Genomic DNA, 17,344 nt, shown 5'->3' with positions numbered 1-17,344 from the left:
CTGATATACACACAGCATATATCACATAGAAATAATGCAGTGCCACATATCACATAGATAGCATACAATAACTCTGTCACATAACTTTATTACCACTCTAGGGAATGTATAGTGAGAAGACTCACCTGGCAAGCAGAAAGCAGATATCCTCACACTTGAATCTCGAACTCGGCACCGCCCAACACATAAGGCAAATACTCTCATGAATATAACTCTCGAGACAAGACTCAACCCTCTCTTGGCACACACAGAAGGGTAAAAGACCATTTTACCCCTCTCTTGACTCTAATGTCCAATCATTGACTAAACCCCAAAAGTCAATGAAGTCAACTATCAACCTTGACCAAACTCGTCGAGTGCACCAATGTGACTCGATGAGTCCTTGTGTGTCCTTCACACTCCTGGTCCTCACTTGACTCACTAAGTCAACCATCCACACATCAAATCAACACTGATCGCGAATCGCGGGACAACTCGTCCCAACTCGTCGAGTCCGACTCTTGACTCGGCGAGTCCAGTCGTGGACAAAGACACCTAGTTCCCTTCCGACTCACTGAATCGTTCCTCAACTCAGCGAGTCACCAACTATGTGATTATCGGGAAAACCCTAGCCCTACTCGTCGAGTCTGCCCTTGGACTCGACGAGTTCATGCCTGCTCAAACTGAAATGACCTCTTGAGGTCAGATCCGTTCCTCCGATCTGTAAATCTGGCCTTCCCAAGCATGTTAATCACGTAAAGTTCCGATCTTGGTGCTCATGCAAGGGCTCAAGAACTCTATTCGAATAAATGACCCCTAATATGACATCCTAGTCTCATTCCTTCCATTAATACACATAAATCTCAGAGGGTTAAGGTCTCTGGACCTCTTTGGATACATATCCAAAGCATTAACACAAGAAGCGGCTAAATGTTCACCAAATCTAGTCTCTAAAGGGTCTAGAAACCCTAACTCCAAAAATAATCACCAAAACTGAAGAAGGGTCGAATCAATACCTCAAGAATGATGTCTCTAGCTCTGAACTTCACAGAATAGCACCCTCTTCATCCCCCTCTTGCCCTGGTCACCTTCTTCTTGCAATAACACTAACACAAGGATCAAGAATGGCCTCTTCTCCCTCACAAATGCTCTAGCTCTCTTATGGTTTCTCTCTGGGGTTTGGTATCCACAATTGACATCCATAAGGGCCTTTAAATAGGTCCGAAACCCAAGAAATTAGGGTTTTATAAAACAGCGCGGACTCGCCGAGTCCGGTCATTAACCCGAATAAGAATTCGCGACCCTACTCGGCGAGTCTAAGAACCAACTCGTCGAGTCCCTCCACAAACCCCAAGATAAATGAATAAAATAATATACTTGGGAACCCGGATGTTACAATTTTTGGGATCTTGTTTTGATACCAAAACTTTCGCCGAGTAGGGTCGCGGATTCTCATCCGGGTTCATGACTTGTCTCGGCGAGTCCACGCTGTTTAATGAAACCCTAATTTCCCGGGTTTGGGTCCTATTTAAAGGCCCTTAGGGCCGTCATTTGCGGCTACCAAACCTCAAAGAGAAACCCTAAAAGAGCTAGAGTGATTGTGAGAGGAAAGGAGCCATTTCTTGATCTTTGTGGTTGATTCTTGCAAGAAGGAGGTGTTTCTAGCTTAGAGGAGACCAAGGAGGTAGTGCATCTGTGGATTTCGAGCAAAAGACTTCATCTTTGAGGTACTATATCGCCCCTTTATCTGTTTTGTTGAAGGAATCCATAGATGTAGAGTTTTCATGTCCTTTAATGGAAGAAATTATGAGAATATGGCCCCTATTCGCATTGAGACTTCAGATCTGGACCCATAGTGGTCTAAAGAGCTTATCTCAACTTGCTTTATGTTGAGCTATGGAGGTGTTGAGCATAGGATGTTATTTTTGGGGCTAAAGCACCAAGTGAAGCCTCCCAGACGTCCTATGAGTGTCAAGATTCGAGCTTTATGTGTTTATCAGGCTTGGAAAGGTCAGATCTATGGATCAAAGGAACAGATCTGACCTCAGGAGGTCAATTGAGTTTGTGCATGGCATGAACTCGCCGAGTCCAAGGGCAGACTCGGTGAGTAGGGTTAGGGTGTCCCGTAAATCACTCAGTGAGTAGAATTGCCGAGTTGGGGGAATAACTCAGTGAGTCAGAAGGGGATTAGCGGGCTGTAGTTCAAGGCGGAACTCGCCGAGTTGATCCTGAGACTCGGCGAGTTGAGTCGGGGTGGCTCCGTGATTCATGCCAGGTGTGACTCGTCGAGCAAGGTGAGGGACTCGACGTGCCAAGCGAGACCAGAGAGTTAGTGGACACGTGTAGACTCGCCGAGTCACCCAAGTGCACTCCACGAGTCGGGTCAAAGTTTGTCCATTGACTTTCGTTGACTTTTGGGGTTTGGTCGGCATTGTGGCCTTTGGGCCAAGAGAGGGGTAAAATGGTCGTTTACCCTTATGAGGGTGCCAACAGAGGGTTGAGTCTAGTCCCGAGAATTATACTTATGAGAGTATTTACTTTATGTGATTAGGCGGAGACTAGATCGTATTAATACCAAGTCAGAGATTTACCGAGACATCTGAGGTGAGTCTTCTCACTATACCTTACCTAGTGTGGTAAGTGACGGTGTATTTTAGAGTGATGTGTTAGTGTACTTGCATGTTATTTATGTGTTGTGATTTATTGTGATATGTGATATGCATGATTCAGAGTTTACAAAGCAGGACCAGTGGGTCCAAAGAATTAGGACCTTCGGGTCCATAAAGTTAGGACCAGAGGGCCCATAGAGAGTTGGGGCTGGAGGGTCCCACTGAGACACATTGACCAGAGGGTCGACATACTTATAGCCTCGAGTGGCTAATATGTGCTAGACTGGTATTTTGAGGAACTTCGCAATCAGTGTTGATTTGATGAGTGGAGAATTGACTCAGTGAGTCAAGTGAGGACCAAGAGTGTGAAGGACACGCATGGACTCGCCGAGTCACATTGGTGCACTCGAAGAGTTTGGTCAAGGTTGACAGTTGACTTCGTTGACTTTGGGGGTTTAGTCAATGATTGGACATTAGAGTCAAGAGAAGGGTAAAATGGTCTTTTACCCACTATCTGATTAGAGAGGGAAAGAGTAATCGCCAGTTTAATTAGAGTTGAGACGTCAAGTGTTAATTAGAGATATTTGCCTTATGTGTTAGGCGGTGGCGAGTTCGAGATTCAAGTGTAAGGATATCTGCTTTCTGCTTGCCAGGTGAGTCTTCTCACTATACTTTACCTAGAGTGGTAACAGAGTTATGTGACAGAGTTATTGTATGTTATCTATGTAATGTGTGGCACCGCATTATTTCTTTGTAATTTAAACAAAGGTCTATTGTTTTATTCATTTATTTTGGGGTTTGTGGAGGGACTCGTCGAGTTGGTGCTTAGACTCGCCGAGTAGGGTCGCGAATTCTTATCCGGGTTAATGACCGGACTCGGCGAGTTCATGGGGGGACTCAGCGAGTCCGTGCTATTTTATGAAACCCTAATTTCTTCGGTTTGGGACCTATTTAAAGGCCCTTATGGTTGTCAATTGTGACTACCAAACCCCAGAGAGAAACCCTAAGAGAGCTAGAGCATTTGTGAGGGAGAAGAGGCCATTTTGGATCCTTGTGTTGGTGTCATTGCAAGAAGAAGGTGACCAGGGCAAGAGGGGGCTGAAGAGGGTGCTATTTTGTGAAGTTCAGAGCCAGAGACATCATTCTTGAGGTATTGATTCGACCCTTCTTCAGTTTTGGTGATTATCTTTGGAATTAGGGTTTTCTAGACCCTTTAGAGACTAGGTTTGGTGAACATTTGTCCCCTTCTTGTGTTAAGGCTTTGGATTTGGATCCAAAGAGGTCCAGAGACCTTAACCCTCTGAGCTTTATGTGTATTAATGGAAGGAATGAGACTAGGATGTCATATTAGGGGTCATTTCTTCGAATAGAGTTCTTGAGCCCTTGCATGAGCACCAAGATTGGAACTTTATGTGATTAACATGCTTGGGAAGGCCAGATTTATAGATTGGAGGAACGGATCTGACCTCAGGAGGTCATTTCAGTTTGAGCAGGGCATGAACTTGTTGAGTCCAATGAAAGACTCGACGAGTAGGGCTAGGGTTTTCCCGATAGTCACAAAGTTGGTGACTCGCTGAGTTGAGAATGATTCAGTGAGTCGGAAGGGAACTAGAGGACTTCGTCCACGACTGGACTCACCGAGTTAAGAGTCGGACTCGACGAGTTGGGACGAGTTGTCCCGTGATTCGCGATCTGTGTTGATTTGATGAGTGCAGGGTTAACTCAGTGAGTCAAGTGAGGACCAAGAGTGTGAAGGACATGCATGGATTCGCCGAGTCACATTGGTGCACTCGACGAGTTTGGTCAAGGTTGATAGTTGACTTCGTTGACTTTGGGGGTTTAGTCAATGATTGGACATTAGAGTCAAGAGAGGGGTAAAATGGTCTTTTACCCTTCTATGGGTGCCAAGAGAGGGTTGAGTCTAGTCTCGAGAGTTATATTCATGAGACTATTTGCCTTATGTGTTAGGCGGTGCCGAGTTCGAGATTCAAGTGTGAGGATATCTGCTTTCTGCTTGCCAGGTGAGTCTTCTCACTATACTTTACCTAGAGTGGTAACAGAGTTATGTGACAGAGTTATTGTATGCTATCTATATGATGTGTGTATGTCAGAGTTAAGACTAGAAGGTCCACAGAGCTAGGACCAGGGTGTCCGCAGAGTAGGGCCCAAGGGCCCACAGAGTTATAGCCTCGAGTGGCTAATATATGTTATATGTGGTACTTTTAGAATTATGTGCCAGTGTATTTGTATGCTATTTATGTGTTGAGATTTATTGTGATATGTGATATGCATGATTCAGAGTTATCAAAGTTAGGACCTTTGGGTCCATAGAGTTAGGGCCAGAGGGCCCACAGAGAGTTGGGACTGGAGGGTCCCACTAAGACACACTGACCAGAGGTTCAATAGAGATTATAGCCTCGAGTGGCTAATATGTGTTAGAGTTGTGTTTTGGGGAACTCACTGAGCTTCATGCTTACAGTGTTTTGTGTTATATGTTTCAGGCTCTCTCAGGATCACGGGACGGCACCGGCTCGATTGTACACACCAGAGGAAGCGTTTGTTTTGAGGATCTTGGTTTATTAATTGATTGAACAAAAGAGTCATGTATTGTAATTTAAACAAAAAGGAGATTTTTATGAAAAATGTTAAAGAGATAAACGATTTTAAATGAAAATTTTGTTTTAAAAATTTTGGTGTTACAAGTTGGTATCAGAGCCTTGGTTTGAGGGATTCAGATGCACCTTCGGGTAAATCTGGACTCAAACTGAGGAAGTAAGAAAATTTTTCAAAGAAATGAGTTTCTTAAGCGAAGAAGAGTTCAAAAAGAAAGCGAGAAAGAGCAGTGTGTACAATCAGCCAAAGCCCGAACAGTGATTTCCCAAAATACCCTTACTTTTGTGTTGTGAGATATTTATGATACATTTTACGAGATATTATGCACGCTAGAGACAGGCTAGGTATTTCATATCTTAGGACTAGAGAGGCCTGATTTGTGATGCCTTGGCCTAAGAGTTGTTGTTATATGTGATGTGCTTTTGAGCATGTGATGAGTGAGAGTATTCAGTTGGAATCCTTTTAGGGGATTTGAATAGAGGAGTAATCTAGGAGAGATGCCTAGATGAGTATTGTGGTGCTTATCGAAGGAATAGTTAGTATCCGCGAGGGGTAGTGTTGCAGAGTTCGGTGGTACTTTTGAGAATGAGCAGAGCAAGCGGAGTTATCACCCAGAGTGAGTCCTATGTATTCTTCGATGCCCGAATGTTGCTTGCTTCGTACTTTGTGGAACTCTCGATGATGGGAGTCAGCTACCAAGTGAATATGACGATAATCAGGTGGTAGATGGCTGGCATCATTAGGAGCTCTTCAGTAGCTGATGGCAGAGAAGTGAGAGGACCAAGGAAGAGCCTAGGGAGTAACCTTAGTCAGATGAGTACGCTGGCGGAGTAGAGCATTTTGCTGAGGAGCGAGCATGTGTGGTGGAATTAGTGAACGAGAAGGTTGAGCAGCTACTTAGGAGCTCTGGAATGGTTCGTGTGGAAAGTATGGGTAGATATGGCAGGTAGTATGGGCCCGTGCTACCGAAAGCAAAGGACCCATACTCGATACAGGGAGTATTCTGAAGGTTCTAAGTAGCAGATTGAGGAGTGATGTTATGGTTCGAGTACCATACATCCGAGCAGATTGAGGAGTGATGTTATGGTTCGAGTACCATGCATCAGAGCAGATTGAGGAGTGATGTTATGGTTCGTGTACCATGCATCGGAGTAGATTGAGGGGTGATGTTATGATTCAAGTACCATACATCGGAGCAGATTGAGGAGTGATGTTATGGTTCCAGTACCATGCATCAGAGCAGATTGAAGAGTGATGTTATGGTTCGAGTACCATATGTTGTAGCAGATTGAGAAGAGATGCCATGGGCTGAGTACCATGGTTCTTAGCAAATGATGCTTGTGATTCTCTGATTGCCCGGTCAGGATTGATTGCTGGAATTTGGACGCGATGGGGTTTTAGGCCTGAGGGCCATGATTGAGTCCGAAGAGGCATCCCTTGAGAGGGAGGTCGAGAGCATTTTAGAGTATTTTGGTAAGATGTCAGATGTAGTCACAAGACTCAAGCATTAGTAGAGAAGGCATTTATGGGGGATTGCGGTTTAAGTGAGCATTCAGTCGATGGAGGAGATGTCACCTTCTGTGACCTAATGGGTGTTATTTATGTTTCCTGTGGGAAGTCGGAGAGGCATGAGATTTCAATTTTGGGTTTAGGAGTAAACCCTACGGGTTGACATTGATGATGATTTTTCCACCAGAGTATCAGGCAGCATGTCTACCGCGAGGAAATGATCTACCATGAGCAGATAGTTAGTAGGGACTGAGATGGTCAAAGACCACATTACACCCTAATTGAGTATAGTAGGGCGTGTGGTAGCGGTATCAGCGGGTAATCCAGTCGAGTATATTAGAGCGGTGGCTCTTCTATTTATGATGAGTATTGAGTATGGTAGTGGAGTCCCTATTCTTGTGATGATTCATGTGTTGGAACGGGGGTTGAGAAGTCGAGGATGGGGAGTATGATAATTTATTGTTACAGTCTAAGAGTCAGTGATAGTATTGGACAGTTGAGATGTTCGGTATTGGGATGGTATGAGACTTCGAACAGCTAGAGGCGGCCATAATGAGAAGTTCCTGATAATTTCATTGGGGATTTAGGGTAATTGAGGTTTCTTGATCTCTACGTGGGGAGATCATTGGGCGTTGTGTGGCACCTTCTAAGCGTAGGTGCAAAGTTTCTAGTGTACCCCGTCTGTGTAGTGGATTGTTGATGCATCAATTGGTGATGGTCTGAACCCTAAGTGGGGGAGAATCGGGTATTTTATTGAGGGAACCATAGATTTGTGCAAGAGCGGTTAGGGGTTGGATACAGAAACCTGCGGCTCGAATTCATGAGACCATGGTCATTGGTGATCAAGGAAAGGTGCAGAGCGAGATAATGCATGTGGTATATATCTGAGAAAGGGATGGGTGTCTCCACGGCAGGTGGCCAACGGTCAGGAATCTGGTAGCGGTCAGGGTCGTTTCAAGTGGAAGGCTCATATTGATGGTATGGGCAGTTGAGAACTTCTGGGTCGAAGTACAGATTGTATATGCCCCTTTTTGGGGAGGATAGAAGATTATCGAGCAGCCAACTCACGGGCTGGTATGTGTATTCTTGCTTGGATATTGAGCAATAGAGGAAAGGGTTTCGGAGGATCATCAGTCTGTTCTAAAGCGTTAGCGCTTTCTTTGTATTCCAATTGAGTGTTTGGATACACTGAAGTTGTGCATTGGGTAAAATGAAGAATTATTATGGGGTACAGAGGAAATGTATTGTTGTATATGTAGGGTACTGGGAGTAGGAGATCAGTGGTTAAGGCAGGACATTGTGATGTTCTGTAATGGTGTTCCGTGGTACCCGGGTATAATGTCCCGATTTCGGAGTTATTTAGACTCTTGAGTTTGAGACGACTAGTGGTGTATCATGTATCTACGGTTCCAGTGGGAACCCTTCGGGTATTGACATCAAGAGGGATTATTTAAGAAAGTGGATCTCCGCAGAGGTAGGTACTTTGTTATAGCGGTTGCCGCCAAAGTGTGTGATGCATATTTGGGACTAGTGTGTGTAGCTATCTATGATAGTCTATGGAGCATGAGTTAGTGGACGTAGTGTTGAGTTGTAATGAGAATGAGAATATGGGGTGAAGCTACGGGGAGCTGTAGTATTCACTAGTCAGAGGGTGTTGTGATGCTAAGGGGAGCCGTAGTACTCACAATTCAGAGAGAGAGAGAGAGTCGTGATACTACGGGGAGCCATGGTATTCACCAGTCAGAGGGTGTTGTGATGCTACGAGGAGTCGTAGTACTCATAAGTCAGATAGAGGGAGTCGTGGTTCTATGGGGAGCCGTAGTACTCACTAGTCAGTTGGTGTTGTGGTGCTACGGAGAGCCATAGTACTCACTAGTCAGAGGCTGTCGTGATGTTGCAGGGAGCCATAGTACTCACTAGACGGAAAGAGAGTGTGATGATGGAGTGTTCTCCGATCAGTGTATGATGCAGAAGAGTTTTAGGCTTGAGTAGCCTTAGTATTGAGTTTTTGGAGCCTGGGGGTTGAACCAAGGGCGAGACTGGGGTCTCCGTCTCTGTCGGGAATCATTATAGTTTGTTTTTAGTTGTGATTGTCGCATCAGGAGGGAATTGGGATAGTGGTCACGGGGAGGAAGTTAGTGAGATATTTTGGATCATGTTATGGGTGACCTTTGGAGGTTCAGCTGTGGAGTCAAAAGCTGACCTGGTGCTTAGTATCGAAGAGGGATATAAGAAATGAGCTAGAGCTTATCATGGTGATGTCTGAGGACACTTCAGAGCGAGCGAACGATTCAGACGCTCGAGGACATGCTTCGGGCATGTGTATTAGATTTCGGAGGGAGTTGGGACACGTACTTACCCTTGACTGAGTTTTCCCATAACAACAGCCATCATTCGAGCATTGGTATGCCACCCTTTGAGCTGTTGTATAGTAGGAGGTGTCGGACTCCTATTTGCTGGGGAGAGGTCAGGCAACGTGTGATGGGTAGTACAGAGATTGTGCTTCAGACGACCGAGCAGATTCAGCAGGTCAGACAGAGGTTGGTGGCGGCCCAGAGCCATCAGAAGAGTTATGCGGATAATCGACGGTCAGAGCTCGAGTTCCAGGTCGGTGACTTCGTACTCCTGAAGGTATCTCCTTGGAAAGGAGTGATCCGATTCAGGAAGAGGGGCAAGCTGGGACCCTGACATTTTGGCCTGTTCCGAGTGATTGCGAGGGTAGGCAGGGTAGCCTACCGGTTGGAGTTACCTGCAGAGTTGGGCCAGATTCATGACACTTTCCACATATCGCAGCTGAGGAAGTGTATAGCCGACGAGTCGGCAGTGGTACCATTAGAGGACATTCCGGTGGATGCGAGCATGATCTATGTTGAGAGACCGGTGGCGATTAGGGATCGGAAGATCATGGTTCTGAGGAACAAGGAAGTGCCCCTGGTGCAAGTCCAGTGGCAGCATCGGAAAGGGTCAGAGTTGACTTGGGAGCCGAAGCAAGTGATGCGCGAGCAGCATCCAGAGTTGTTTGTAGAGTAAGACTTCGAGGACGAAGTCTGATTCTGGTGGGGAAGAATTGTAACATCCGGGTTCCCAGGTATATTAATTTATTCATTTATTTTGGGGTTTGTGGAGGGACTCGGCAAGTTGGTGCTTAGACTCGCCGAGTAGGGTCGCGAATTCTTATCCGGGTTAATCACCGGAGTCGGCGAGTTCATGGGTGGACTCGGCGAGTCTGCGCTGTTTTATGAAACCCTAATTTCTTGGGTTTGGGACCTATTTAAAGGCCCTTATGGATGTCAATTGCGGCTACCAAACCCCAGAGAGAAACCCTAAGAGAGAGCATTTGTGAGGGAGAAAAGGCCATTTTTGATCCTTGCGTTGGTGTCATTGCAAGAAGAAGGTGACCAGGGCAAGAGGGGGCTGGAGAGGGTGCTATTCTGTGAAGTTCAGAGCCAGAGACATCATTCTTGAGGTATTGATTCGACCCTTCTTCAGTTTTGGTGATTATCTTTGGAATTAGGGTTTTCTAGACCCTTTAGAGACTAGATTTTGTGAACATTTAGCCCCTTCTTGTGTTAAGGCTTTGGATCTGGATCCAAAGAGGTCCAGAGACCTTAACCCTCTGAGCTTTATGTGTATTAATGGAAGGAATGAGACTAGGATATCATATTATGGGTTATTTCTTCGAATAGAGTTCTTGAGCCCTTGCATGAGCACCAAGATTGGAACTTTATGTGATTAACATGCTTGGGAAGGCCAGATTTATAGATTGGAGGAACGGATCTGACCTCAGGAGGTCATTTCAGTTTGAACAGGGCATGAACTTGTCGAGTCCAAGGAAAGCCTCGACGAGTAGGGCTAGGGTTTTCCTGATAATCACACAGTTGGTGACTCGCTGAGTTAAGAACGATTCAGTGAGTTAGAAGGGAACTAGAGGACTTGGTCCACTACTAGACTCGATGAGTTGCGACGAGTTGTCCCGCGATTTGCGATCAGTGTTGATTTGATGAGTGGAGGGTTGACTCAGTGAGTCAAGTGAGGACCAGGAGTGTGAAGGACACGCATGGACTCACCGAGTCACATTGGTGCATTCGACGAGTCTGGTTAAGGTTGACAGTTGACTTCGTTGACTTTGGGGGTTTAGTCAATGATTGGACATTAGAGTCAAGAGAAGGGTAAAATGGTCTTTTACCCTTCTGTGGGTGCCAAGAGAGGGTTGAGTCTAGTCTCGAGAGTTATATTCATGAGATTATTTGCGTTATGTGTTAGTCGGTGCCGAGTTCGAGATTCAAGTGTGTAAATATTTGCTTTCTGCTTGCCAGGTGAGTCTTCTCACTATACTTTACCTAGAGTGGTAACAGAGTTATGTGACAGAGTTATTGTATGCTATCTATGTGATGTGTGGCACCGCATTATTTCTATGTGATTTATGTTGTGTGTATGTCAGAGTTAGGACCAGAAGGTCCATAGAGCTAGGACCAGAGGGTCCGCAGAGTTAGGGCCCAAAGGCCCACATAGTTATAGCATCGAGTGGCTAATATATGTTATATGTGGTACTTTTAGAATTATGTGCTAGTGTATTTGTATGCTATTGTGATATGTGATATGCATGATTCAGAGTTATCAGAGTTAGGACCTTTGGGTCCATAGAGCTAGGGCCAGAGGGCCCACAAAGAGTTGAGACTGGAGGGTCCCACTGAGACACACTGACCAGAGGGTCAACAGAGATTATAGCCTCGAGTGACTCATATGTGTTAGAATGGTATTTTGGGGAACTCACTAAGCTTCGTGCTTACAGTGTTTTGTGTTATATGTTTCAGGTTTTCTCAAGATCACGGGACGGCACCGGCTCGATTGTACACACCAGAGGAAGCATTTGTTTTGAGGATCCTGGTTTATTAATTGATTGAACAAAAGAGTCATGTATTGTAATTTAAACAAAAAGGAGATTTTTATGAAAAATGTTAAAGAGATAAACGAGTTCTACGTAAGGAGAGAAATATGAGGATACGGAAGGAAAGCGAGGGTTGTCGAAGGAAAATCGTTTTCCTGAGTTTCATTAATGGAAGGAAAGTGAGGAGAGGGAAAGGATTTTGGATCCATATTTTCCTTCCAAATTTTCCTCCCAAATTGGGCGGATTTGGGAAGAAAGTGAGGGGAAGGAAAATTTTATGTTTTATTTTCTTTTTCCTCCTAACTCGGGAACACAAAAACTTAAAATTTTCCTTTCATTTTCTTCAAACTCAGGAACATGGAATAATGAATATTTTCCTTCACCTCCCTTTTTTTTCCTGTTAAAATTTTGCTTCCCTTTTCTTTAATGAATTTACAAAAAAAAAAAAAAAAAAAAAAAAAAAAAAAAAAAAACTCGAGAACAAAGCGTAAATCTAGAACTATATCAAGAAGCTGCTCGGTTGAAAAAACTTTCTCACTTCTGCCATCACCAAACCTTCGTCCTCGCTAGACATGCACCATCACCATATCAACATCGTAACTACATATTCATCGTACCATGCCTACATCGTCGCTAGACCTATGATATCACAGGACGTATGTTGTCACCGGATCTACATCTTCACCGGACATACTTCATTACCATACTTACGTTGTCATCAGACCTACATCGCTAAAGGGTTTCACTGGAACATTACCCTGGACCACCGATGATGCGGTGTCCGAACATTGGCGTTGTCGAAGCCTTGGTCAGATGAATAGGTTTTTGCTCGCGTTGTCGAAGCCTTAGTTAGATGAATAGGTTTTTGCTAGCGTATTTGAAGATCTGGCGATGGCGGCATCGAAATGGGCAGCACGAGGTGGTCAATTAGAGTTTTGCTCTCTATTTCTTCTCTAAAAAAATTTAGTGTCAGGTAGAGGTTTAGGTTTAGTGTTTTCAGAGATTAAAGTTGGGCGAAGGTGTAGGTTTTAAGTGGTGGTGTTAGTTGTAGCCTTCTAAGTCCAGATCTATAGCTCGATCCAATGTCTAGATGATGCTAGGATGGTAACGACAGCGTTGACCAACGGTGGTGGCGGCTGAAAAGCTAATCGTTACAAAACGAAGAACGACTCTGGCAGTGGTGGTGGTTCCCAGCAAGAATGGCTATTGTGCCGGTGGTTTCCATTTTTGTCGGTGATTTTCTACAAGACAGTGAAAAAGATAGATGAAGTTTATATGCGTTAAAGGTAAAAGGTAGGGGTGTGAGTTGGATGGGTTTATTAAGGGGTAGTGTTAATTTCTTTGTTCTTTGTTTTTTTAATCTAAACAATAATAAAAGAAATAAAAAAAGAAAATCTTAAGGACAAATCAATTTTTTGAAGTGCATTTATTTTTTAGGGACAACATGTGCAAGAAATTTGACTTAAACTGTATTTTTTAAGATACAAATAAATTTGCAATTTACTAATTTTTAAAAAAAAATAAATTTTGACAATTAAAAATTATCATCACTTTCCAAATGATACTTCTATTGATCCTTAGACATCTACAATGATGAGTTGAATAAGAAGGTTGAATGATATGACAGGTTTATGTGTCAATGAAACTTTATATTATTAAATGTCATGTTGGCATTCATTGGTTTTAAAGTTATAACTATTAAACTCTTAAATAGAAAAATAGAAAGTTTTTAATTTTTAAATATATATATATACTATAAGTTATCTTTTATAATATTTTATTAAATCTTGTAGAGTTTAATATATATGAAAAAAAAAATACTAAGATTATAAGAATTGTACAAAAATGATATGTATTGTGGAAGTTCTTACAAGGAGGTGTTGCTAATAATTGGTTAATTGATAGATATATTGTCTTCAACTTGTTTTATAAATTATAAAATCAGCAGTCCATATTGTCTTTCAACTTGTTTTATAAATTATAAAATCAGCAGTACAGACAACGTGAACCTGCACCCATCATAATGTTACACAAAACATATATGCCATGATTTATGGCAGAAGTTGTGCATCATGTTGGATATAAAATTCCACAACCCAGACTCTCAAACTCGTACTATTCCATGCTTCTTCACCTTCATCTTCTTAAATTAGCAAGTTCAGTTGCCATATTAAATAACTAATTGGCCGAGTAGCTATGGTTAACCACCGTGAAACCACCATCCACCCCCAAGTTCTGACCACTCACATATGCCGATTCATCTGAAGCTAGAAACAAAGCTGCCTCAGCAACATGCCTCGCCTTCAGCACTATTCCCTTTAAATTCCCCGTCGCACAGCAATTTTCCTCCACCTGGCTTGCCTCCAGATTATAGGCTGTGCAGCTAAGAGGAGTGGCCACACCGAAGGGAGAAACACAGTTCACTCTAATCCCATGAGCTCCGAGCTCATTGCATGCCGTCTTCATCAATCCCACCATGGCGTGTTTGGAAATGGTGTAAGCATGGGGGCCGGCTCCTCCGATGGAAGCTGCAACACTGGCGGTGCATATGATGGAACCCCGTATCTTTCCGGCAACCATAGAACGAGCGGCGTGTTTGATGGTTGCAGCCACCCCTCGAACGTTGATGGCCATGGTGTTATCAAATGCATCGAGGTCCATGTCTAGGAGGCTCGTCATTGGTCCCATGATCCCTGCATTGCTGAAAAGTACGTCGAGGCTTCCGTATTTGGCGACGGTGAAGCTCACGGTTTCCTCCACCTGTTTTTCATCACTGACGTCACAGTGACGGTAGCAGATCTTGGAATCCATGCATGACGCAACCACTTGTTGGCCCAAGTCGTCTTGAACATCGGCAATGACAACGTGAGCTCCGTTCTCCAGGAATAACCTCGCAGCCTGTTCTCCGATGCCGCTAGCACCGCCGGTGATCAGGGCTACTTTACCCTCCAATCTTCAAATACATACACTGTATAATAATCATTATTCTAAAAGATAGGGAGATGAATCGAATAAGTTCATTATATTAGTTTTACCTGGTCTTGTTGATCATAGTTTTCCGGTGGGATGAATGAGAATGCTGTTAAAAGAAGGATATGGATGGATCTCACTGCTTCCAATATTGATATACTATGCGTCGTGTGGTATTAACTAAAGGCTAATTAAGACGTGAGTATATTTATAGTACCTAGGAAGATGAAGTGCACATGGACCTTTAAATGATTTCTCATTTCTGTACATATAATATATAGAGCATGTAACATGAACAAGAATGATACGATATGTGTATTATAAATGGTAGATGGTCGATTTCACATTAATCGAATATAATTAAAGTATTTTTCAAATTAATTTAATATTTGTTAAACTTAAAAAAATATTAAAAAATAAAATAAAAATGTTGATTTATATATCTAACTGATGGGGATCGTTTCGTGTGTTGGGAAAGGTTCATTAATCATATACTTTTCATAAGGCGCATCTATGTATTGTATAGTGAAGGTGGTTCCTAATACACACCTAATTTTAAAACCATATTATAATTTATGGTTGAAAAAAAAAAAGGAATGTCCTTATAATTTTTCTTCCAAGACCTACATTATAAACTTTGTCAGAAGAAATTTTGATAAAAATATATGAATCCTATAGTTTATATTTCATTCCACTTAAAATAACTCAATAATTTAATCTATTTTTTGAAATTTTTATATTTTCTACTATCGTGCAACCTATAATTTTCCCGTGCAACCCCTGCTATGAAATTTTGCGTCCGCCCTTGTCCGGCCTATGTCGTTCGCCGTCTGACCATCGTCACCAGCCCACCGTTGTCGCTTTGCTAGGCACCAGCCTGCCACTAGTATTATTTACTCTCTCATTTTTCACTACTAGAAAACAGTCATTTAATGACACGCAAACAATGACACACACTGATTTACAATACGCATTTTTTGTGTGTCCTAAAAATATTGTCAGCTTTCCAAAATTTAAAGAATAGAGGACACGCATTTGTGCGTTCCCTAAAATTAATGTCCAACAAAAAATTACAAACACTGAGGGCGCTTATGTTAAATGCGTGTCATCTAGAAATATTGCTTTATAATTTTTATAATTAGACGCGCGTTTGTAGGGGGGGTGAAATCTCTAAAATTCTAAAAATTTTAAGTGCCCGCTTTTGCACTCTATACTCTTGTTCTCCCTCCATTCTCTACGCAAACCCTAAGCCATCACCATCTTCCTTGTCTCTAGGACGTGCTAGGGTTTTATTTTATTTTAAGCTTCCACTTCTCCTGATTTTCAACCATGCACCACCCTTCGTCTTCTCTCTAGTTCACCACCGCCGCCAATAAAGCCCCTTTATACCACCGGCACAACATACCACAAGATCACCACCCCTCTTTCGCATAACCATTGTTGATTACTAACACCACCATTTGTATAAAAACCCTAGAACCACCAGGCCACCCTTTTCCGCCATCCATGTCCCTCGTTTCTGTCTATCTCTAACAGACCATAACATCGTATTCGTGGTCTGTCCAGGGTACTTATAATTTGGAATAAATTGGTAGGTAGACAACAATGCCTCTTTTACCTCATCCATCCTCCATGTCTCTATCTCCGGTGGCGAAACAATAGAGCAGGGGATTAAGAAATCGGAGGAGGGATTGAGAGAATTTGTTGCTTCCTCTAGTTTCTCTTTTGATCCTAATAATGTTTATATTCGTTTTCTCTTTCTTCATATTTCTTTTTCACAGATTTCTTCCCATCTAATTTTATGATTTCAGATTTCTTCCATATGATTTTGATCTTAGATTAAGATTTAGAATTCTCAATCTTCAGTTTCTCTTTTAGAAGCTTTGTAATTTTTTGATGGTTGTTATGCAGAAGTATTACAGGGCTTCTTCTAGGGAGTTGGTGAGGATTGTTAGCATACAGAAATCTCCAATTATTAGTCTTTTGGAGAATCGATTGCTGGACCAGGCATAATTCGGAGTTTTGGATAAGAAAAAAGGTTCATAAAGAGGAATCTTTATCTTCTTGATTGCTTTGCTAGGCCATTCTTCTATAATATATACGATGGATGATTTTACAGGAAGAAACTTATAGGTGAGGCAAAGGCTACTTTTATCCCATGAGTTCCAGAGGCGTTGAAAACAAGTCTGATCAAGCACATTAGAGCTTATGTGGATCCATGAAAGAAGTCAACAAGAATAGGAGGTAAATTTTGTTCCTTTTTTCTTTTTTTAATCCTTTGACCCATCATCAGATACATGTGCTTCTGTTGGATCAATTGGATTTGTTTTCTCTTTTGAATTAACTTAATTTTTGTCTTAATTGTCTAAATCAGGATAAAGGACAAATATTTGTTGACCATAATAGTTATCTCTAGAACTGAGAAGGTTTTGAAACAAGTTGTACAGAATGTCTTAAAGGAGGTTTTCCCGTAACTGGCATTGTTTTACAATTAGCCTAAATTAAAATTCTTTTCTGAGTTTTTCAATTTTGTCTTGAATTTTGATGCATCGGGTGGAAGGAAGATGTTTCCAAGGAACCACAGGTAGAACAGGAATTGATGCTTATGATGCTTAATGCTAATCAAACCACGAGATCCAAGGTGAGGACTACATACTTACATTGTCTATTGGATATATAATGTTTGAAACCAAATATACATATTCTTATGAAACTTTTTATTTGTTAATGGCAGATCAAATTGAACAATTGGGAATTAAAATAAAAACACAACAAA

The 17,344-nt window shown here is 42.4% G+C and overlaps 1 protein-coding gene across 1 annotated transcript; it reads right to left on the bottom strand.

The window, feature by feature from the left end:
- Positions 1–13,552: 13,552 nt before the first annotated feature.
- Positions 13,553–14,790, bottom strand: LOC111902473 (short-chain dehydrogenase reductase 3b). The gene is made up of 2 exons (XM_023898302.3): positions 14,634–14,790; positions 13,553–14,551 (listed from the first exon to the last, which is right to left on the bottom strand). Exons 1-2 carry the CDS (start codon positions 14,648–14,650, stop codon positions 13,777–13,779), a joined length of 792 nt encoding a protein of 263 aa, XP_023754070.1. The 5' UTR covers positions 14,651–14,790; the 3' UTR covers positions 13,553–13,776.
- Positions 14,791–17,344: the final 2,554 nt, after the last annotated feature.

Source organism: Lactuca sativa, chromosome 6 (assembly GCF_002870075.4).
Source record: "Lactuca sativa cultivar Salinas chromosome 6, Lsat_Salinas_v11, whole genome shotgun sequence".
Classification (NCBI taxonomy): domain Eukaryota; kingdom Viridiplantae; phylum Streptophyta; class Magnoliopsida; order Asterales; family Asteraceae; genus Lactuca; species Lactuca sativa.
The sequence above is the reverse complement of the archived record's forward strand: the minus strand, read 5'-3'. Positions and strand labels throughout refer to the sequence as shown.